Source organism: Lithobates pipiens, unplaced genomic scaffold (assembly GCF_037356315.1).
Source record: "Lithobates pipiens isolate NorthernLeopardFrog02 unplaced genomic scaffold, aLitPip1_a1.2 Scaffold_10, whole genome shotgun sequence".
In the NCBI taxonomy this organism is placed as follows: domain Eukaryota; kingdom Metazoa; phylum Chordata; class Amphibia; order Anura; family Ranidae; genus Lithobates; species Lithobates pipiens.
Window position 1 is genome coordinate 22,710,655 of NW_027507686.1, and position 7,883 is coordinate 22,718,537.

The 7,883-nt window shown below is 41.1% G+C and overlaps 1 protein-coding gene across 1 annotated transcript; it reads right to left on the reverse strand.

Moving 5' to 3' along the window:
• Nucleotides 1-2,083: 2,083 nt before the first annotated feature.
• On the reverse strand, nucleotides 2,084-5,409 carry CEBPA (CCAAT enhancer binding protein alpha). The gene has a single exon (XM_077452734.1). It carries the CDS (start codon nucleotides 5,279-5,281, stop codon nucleotides 4,403-4,405), a length of 879 nt encoding a protein of 292 aa, XP_077308860.1. The 5' UTR covers nucleotides 5,282-5,409; the 3' UTR covers nucleotides 2,084-4,402.
• Between the last annotated feature and the right edge of the window lie 2,474 nt (nucleotides 5,410-7,883).

Below are 7,883 nucleotides of genomic sequence, written 5' to 3' on the forward strand. Positions count from 1 at the left end.
TTACTGATGGGCACTGATTGTCATCTGGTTGGGCACTGATTGTCATTGTGGTGGGGTACTAGAAGACTGAGCCCTCCCCCATTCACACTGGTGTAACAAGTCATGCGATTTGACAGGTCCAAATTGCATAACAAGTCACACCCCATTGTGAGCAATGCAAAACATATTATCCAGGCACACGTTCCTGAAAACGGCTGTTCAGTAATGCTGGATGCTGTAATGACCACAGGCTGGAAAATCGTAGAGTCAAGAAATGTCATCAGCACACCAGGGTTTGTTTTCTTGATCACATCGTATGGCTTTCATGTATGTGTACTATGTGACCAAGAAAAGAAAACTTTGGATCCTTTTGAGGAATCCTTGGTGTGCCGATGAGATTTCTTCACTCCTACTGTCGGCAAGATGTCGCACAGATGTCAGCCAAGTTGCACCTGAAGTCACACTAACCTGCCGCTTTAAAATCGTGCGACTTCAATGCCAGATTTAGTGGGGGACTGAGGTTGGGAACCGCTGCTCCAAGTGCAGGTGGGCTTAATCTCAGAAGTGAGGTCTTTGCAGTGGAGTTCCAAGCTCCGCCCATTAATTGCCAGTATTACGCAGGGTGGTCTTATTTCTCTGCTGGGTTTTTTTATTACATTACAGAGAAAGAAGCAAAAACATGAGATTGTTCTGCTACAGAAGGAACTGTGAACCTCCACAGCAGTAGATATAGGAAGCCAGGGCATTAATGCAATTATTACCAATATGTGGAAATCAGTTTTGCATGGATTTACCCTTTTAAGCTGGACATACACTATACAATATGATTGTACAATCTCCTTTAGATCTACCATTGACTATATAGTGCAAGGGCCTGCCTGATTAGACACAAACTGAATGGATTGTACAATTATAGTGAATAATTTTGGTAAATCTAGAGAAGATGTTACAGTGCATGGTCAGTTGAACTGAAATGGCAGTGTTCCTGTTTAACTGCCCCAAGGCTTACCCCTATAATGGAAGTCGAGGTAGAAAGAGAGGGAGCACCCAGTGGATTGCAATTATCCCTCTCTTTCTACCAGTGGTGGCCCATCCATACAGGGTACCATTAGGGCCGTCTTTAATATTGATTGGACCCTGGGCAACCATTTTCTTGGGCCCTCCCGAATCCACTTGTCAACTATTTTCAGGCAGTGTACGCTCAAGGGGCAGCTGCTTTGGGCCCCACAACAATGACTGGCCCCGGGGTAGCTGCCCCTTTTGCCCTGACTTAAAGACGGCTCTGGGCACCACCCCCCCCCTAATCCATACAACCGGCCCCTAATCTACAAGCAGGGTGCCAGATGCATGCATGTCAACAGGGTTTTTATTTTATTATTATTATTTTTTTTTGAAGCACGATTAGAGCCTGAGGCTCTAATTGGCTTAAAAAAAAAAAAAAGGGTGTGCTTGAGGCACAGAGCCCACCCACTTGTGTGACAATAGCGAATTAATATTTGCTATTGTCTACCTGCTTCTCCTCACGGCCAATCAGGAAGTGGGTTATGAGATCCGATTGGCCAGGGAGTCTCAGGACCCGCTTCGGCTGGGAGGAGAAGCAACAGATCCCTGTCATATGCCTCCTAAGGTAAGGAGGCCTCAGTTTGTATGGCTGAAACCCCGTCGCATTCACACCAAAATGGTGCAGGACCCTTTTTTTGGTCCGCACTTGAACCGGATCGCATGGGTGTTCAGATCCATGCAACTGATTCCACAGTGCGCACTGCATTCTGCAAACCAATTTTAGGGGGGGGTTCGCATTGACTTTCTATCGACACCTGTAGCCGTTTGCAGATGTCAGTGTGAACTGCCTGCGAGTCAGATGCGATGCGGGAACCGTATCAGTGTGAACCGAGATTGCGTCAGTCCTGCTTGACCGCCAAACCCTAAATGTATATAAAATGATATATTTATTTAATTTACATTAATTTTCTATTATTAAATGTTTGCCTTGTTTTATTTAATAAAGTATCTTTTACCTTTTCCATTAGATTTGTTTGTTTTTTTTTTTTTGTTTTTTCCCCAAGCATCTGTTAATTTAAAAAGAAAAACAGTGACACAAAAATCTGTACAGTGTATATTCTTTATTTATATTGAAAATAAAAACCAAAAAACATATACCATTGTGTTTCAAAATTATAATTAACAAATAAAATGAATAAAACCATTTCTTTTTTTTAAAATAAATTTTTTCAAAAACCAGACATAAATCCTTTAAAATAATATTAAACTCTTGAAACATCTTGGGATTTCAGAAAAGGGGATGATAAATTGGTAGGAAAAAAAATATCTTTTGATGTAAATTTGCTCCAGGGGTTCAAATAAAATAAAATAAAAAGTGATAGGATGGGTTAATTAAGCGGTGCTATGCGTACAATAATTAAGGCACAGTTATGAAAGTCATGAGTTTGTGGGGTGCTGGGTTGGTTAGGGTGCACTGTACACAATTGGGAGGGGGGTGGTTGTGCATCAATACTAGCTACTCAATGTTGCCAGCCACTGTAGACCTGCAACATGCTAGAGCGATCGCTGATGATATAAAAAAAAAAAATGTAAAAAAAAATTTAAAATGGCAAGAATATGATGAAAAAGAAATGTTCGAAAGCTTAAAAACTGCAATTTTCTGATTCACATTCAACCGGGTCCACTTAAATCTGACAAAGTTTAAAGCCAATATATACAAGAGATAAAAAGGCGCAAGGCAATCAGCGAATAGCAGCTTGTTAAAAAGGTAGTCAAGATTTATTTATTTTTTATAAAAATGCCTTAATGCGTTTTGTTTTGTTTTTTCTTCTGTAATACAGTATGATAATGTGATGGCCTGTGTCACACAAAGACACCATTCCCTTTACTCCACAATGCAGCTTGTCATTGAAATCATTAAATACATTTTTGTGCGTTCGATAAAATAAAATAAAATAAAAAAGTCTCTTGGCACATTGATTGTCTCTGAAAGTGAAGGCAAGGGTTTATCCTGAATAAAGCTTGTCTATGAATTGAAGAAATATATATAAATATTTGTAGAAGTCCATATCTGCTTCATATCATAAACTCCTGATAGATAATCTGCTGGTGAGTTAATGAGCTGCACTGGATTGTAGGTAGAGTTTTAAAGTAACAGACACACTAAATGATGATGAGGAGAAGGCACTTTTTTAAAAAAAGGTGCATAATTATACCCTGTTCATAGCAAACCCATCATATCACAAGATACTTCAACAATCTGAAGCCATCGGTTGGGCTGGCACCAAAACCTCTAATGTTTTCTGTGTCGAAAGGGCACTCTGGAGTTTGTGGTGCCAACACAACCAGAAGCTAAAAGTTGCCTGAACCTGTCCTGTGACCTATTGGGCTTACAGAATCCTATCATCTTGTTATTTATTTACTCCACTAAATGCCATTGAGAGTTGCAGCAAACTGTTCTTCAATGTTGACCAAACTTTACTGCACCTATTCATAACCAAACCCATCATGTCAGAAACCAAATTCAACAACCTGAAGCCACCAGCTGGGTTGGCACCAAAACTTCCAGTATTTCCTGTCTTGACAGGGCACAGTGGAGTCTGTGATGCCAAAACAGCCGAAGGCCAAAAGTTGCCCGAACTGGCCTGTGACCTACTGGGCTTGTCTTAAAGGATCTTGTTATTTACCCCACCAAACGCCATTGGGCATTGCAGCAAACTTATCAACAATTACCAAAAACTTTACTGCCCCTTAAAAAAAAAACATAATAAAATAGTTTGACCAGCCACAGGTTGCATAGAAGTCATTCAAACTTGTTTTTTTTTTTCTTACAAAGAGTATAAAAAAAATAAGAACCATAAAAAAGTACAGTATTTGGTAGAATGTGGTTGACTAATAGAGGGCTCCTCACAGCTGTGTTAGCACCAGGTTGTGAGAACTTAACCATAACTGTAAGGCAAAATGGTCACCACAATCAATCATACAAATATCCATTGTTTTGGCAAAACTGTAGAAAGAGAGAAGGGGGTCAAAGGCTGGGATCCAAGTTCGTGGATGTGTCCTTATCACTCTTTGTGCTTGGTTAGGATCCACAGGAGATGGAGGATGGGTGGAGAGGGGAAGTCAAGAAATTGGAGGTTGAGTTGGACCTCATGCAACATAGAGAGAAAGAAAAAAAAAAGTGTTTCAAAGGTTGGGATCCAAGTTCATGGAAGTGTCCTTACCACTCTTGGTGCTTGGTTAGGATCCACATGAGATGGAATTCGGAGGTTGAGTTGGACCTCATGCAAAGAAAAAAAAAAAAGTCAAAGGCTGGGATCCAAGTTCATGGAAGTGTCCTTATCACTCTTGGCGCTTGGTTAGGATCCACAAGAGATGGATTTGGGGGGGGGGGTCAAGAACGAGGAGGTTGGGTTGGACCTCATGCACAGTTGCCCATCACTTTGACCAGAGAGCTCTCTGGCAGCTGCCTGAAGATGCCCCTGAGGGTCTCCAACTCCCTGCTCAACTGTTCCACCCTCTTCCTCAACTTTTCGTTGTCGTTGGACAACTCAACCACCTTCTGTTGGGTCTCAACGTTCCTCATCTTAGCCTTGTCCCTGCTCTTCCTGACCGCTATGTTGTTCCTCTCCCTCCTCACCCTGTATTCTGTGCTGCCTTTGTCCACCCATTTTTTGGACTTGCCTCTGGTCTCGGATGAAGAAGAAGAGCTGGAAGACGAAGAGGACATTCCCTTGGAGGAGGAAGCTTGCAGCTGGTGGTGATGATGATGGTGGTGATGGGGAAGGTGGTGAGGACTTGGCACTGGGGTGGGTGGTGGAGTTGGGTGCCCAGGCTGCAGGTGCATGGAGGTCTGGGCACAGTGGGCTACCTGGTATTGCAGGTGGGATGGGTGCTGGTTGGAAGGGTGAGGGTAGAGGGCAGCTAGAGACACCCGGTTGGCCTCTTCCTCCTCCCCCCTGGGCTCCTGTTTGATGACCAGGGGCCTCAGGCCATTGTCCATCTTGCTGTCCAGGTAGGTGGCCATGCAGCCATACATAGGAGGGTGGCCCTGCTGGTAGTCCATGGTGGCCTTGGCTCGGTCCTGCTTGCTGTTATGGAAGAGATCGGCCAGGAACTCGTCGTTGAAGGCGGCCGGATCGATGTAGGCGCTGATGTCTATGGAGTTCTCGTTGTCGCACAGCTCGGTCACGTCCCCGGTGGCGGCGGGGGGCTCCCTGTAGCCGTAGGCGGCGTGCTGCTGAGGCTGGGCGCTCATGGATGGCCGGGATTCGACCTCGTAGAAGTTGGCTAGCTCCATGGAGCTCCTATAGCCGGCCAAGCATGGTGACGAGCTCCGGGAATCCAGGGTGAGCTCGGGCTGACTGTGCGCGATCAATCGCCGGACTCTCCAAGCAGGCGACACCGCTCAATACTGAGTGCCGGAGCGCCGCTGTCACTCTATATATAGGCGGGGGGCGAGGGTGGGGCAGCGACACCTCATGGCCGCTTACAGGTACTGCACACAAGGCTGCGCTACACCGAGAAAACTTCTGCAACTTCTCCGGCCGCCTTCAGCGCTTCCTTCCCCGCAACTCCCTCCGAGGTCCGCCCGCCTGTGATCGCTGCACGATGGCCCTCCGCCGGTCTGTACCGGTCTTATCTGCACTTTGCCCTTTGCACCAGCAAGTCTGCACATAGAAATACAGAAATGATGTATTCATATTGTCGGCGCTCTGGGGGTGTCACTCAGGAAATCCATAGTGCAGTATTATGGGGAGGGGGCACCCTAAAACTTGAAATCAATCTGGACACTGTATTTTAAAATATATAGATATATATAGATATATATATATACACACACATTTTTCGATACATATAAATATACGTATTGCACAAAATACACATATTTTTTTCTTGCATCATATTAAACACATTTTATATCTATCTACCTACATCTATCTATCTATCTATCTATATATATTTTAGAAATGTTTTATATATATATCTATATATCAATTTTTTTTAATAACATATATTTTATGGGGGAGGGGGTCATTCTGAACTAGATACTGTATTTAAAAAAAGTATGTAAATATATATTACATATAATACATATATTTTTTTCTCATAATATTAAACCTAATATATATATATATATATATATATATATATATATATATATATATATATATATATATAGTATGTATATCTATCTATATATAAATATATGTTTTTTTTATAACATTTTTATAACATATAACTCTGGAGCTTGAAGTTAAACTGGACAAAAAAAATAATAATAATGAAAATGTATGTAAATATGCATATGTATATTTATGTTTTTTTTATACATATCGGTATATGTATTACAAAATGTATATATACTTTTTTCTGTGCATGGTATTAAACAGACACATTATATATATATATATATATATATATATATATATATATATATATATATATATATATATATATATATTACATATACTGTATTTTATGCATATCAATATATAAATATACATTTTCATACATTTTTTTATAACATATATTTTATGGGGGGTAATCCTGAAGCTTTAAGTTAAACTGGGTACTGTATTTAAAAGAAAAGAAAAAAGTATGTAAATAAATATATATATATATATATATATATATATATATATATATATATATATTGCAAATGTTTATTCTCATCAGTATATTAAAACATATGTAACTCCTATGGTCTTGTTCACACAGGCATAAGGTGATTTGCGTGGCGTTACACTAGTGGTTTAGGCCTCATGATGCACTTAGGTGGTGAGAAGTTGAAAATTCGCTGGGTGTAAATTTCCAGGCTCTCTCCCATGCTCGGGGAGCCTCAGGTGCCACACTCAGTCTGATATTTAAGTGAACGGCTGTATGCGACTAAACTCTTCTAAACGCCAATGTTTCCGCGCATCGTTTACAAGAATACGGCCGTGTTTAACCATTCATTTGTATTACAGGCTGCATGCAGCACCCACAGCTTCATGGGCATGGAAAAATGCCCAGGAATGTTACTCCCAGCATTTTGTTCAGCCTATTATAAGTGTACATTAGTGGTTAGTCCTCCTGCCTTGCAGCACTGGGGGCCTTGATTTAAATTCTAACCAGGACACTATCTGCATGGAGTTTGCATGTTTTCCTGGTACTTGCATAGGTTTCCTTTCACACACTAAAAATATGGTGGTTAGTGGGATACTGTGTAAAGGTGGCCATAGCTGATTTTTCGTTTTTTTTAATTCAGCCAGCAAGCTAAACAAAACAATTGGATTCCCCCCATCCACACAGTGGAGGATGGAGGAATCCTCCCCAGTAACTTTGTATTCTGACAATGGGGACTCTCATCTGTCAGAATACACTTTGGGGTTGATTTACTAAACCTGAAAAGTGCAAAATCTGGTGGAGCTCTGCATAGAAACCAAGCAGATTCCATTTTTTTTTTTTTTTTGGTGTCAAAGCTTAATTAAACAAGCTAAAGTTAGAAACTAATTGGCTACCATGCAGAGTTCCTGCAGATTTTGCACACTCCAGTTTTAGTAAAGCATATATGCGTTTTCCCCGCATCCAATTCGCATGACATGCGAGTGTGCTCGGCTTGGTGGAGTCGGTTCACATATGTCCAGCAGGGCCAGATTAAGAGTATCAGCGGCCGGGTGCTGAGGATTTTGATGGGCCTTTTTATTGAAATAAATAAAAGGAAAAATTCACACTGTATGTGTAAGAGAACCCATGTGAATGAGCCCTTAATTTTTTATTATTTATTTATTACATTTTTGAATTATTTTCTTCATTTATTATTATTGCCCCATACACACTATCAGATTTTCTGCTGATTTTTTCCTTCAGATTTACCAAAACCATGTAGTGCAAGGGCCTGCCTGATTGTTACAAATTGA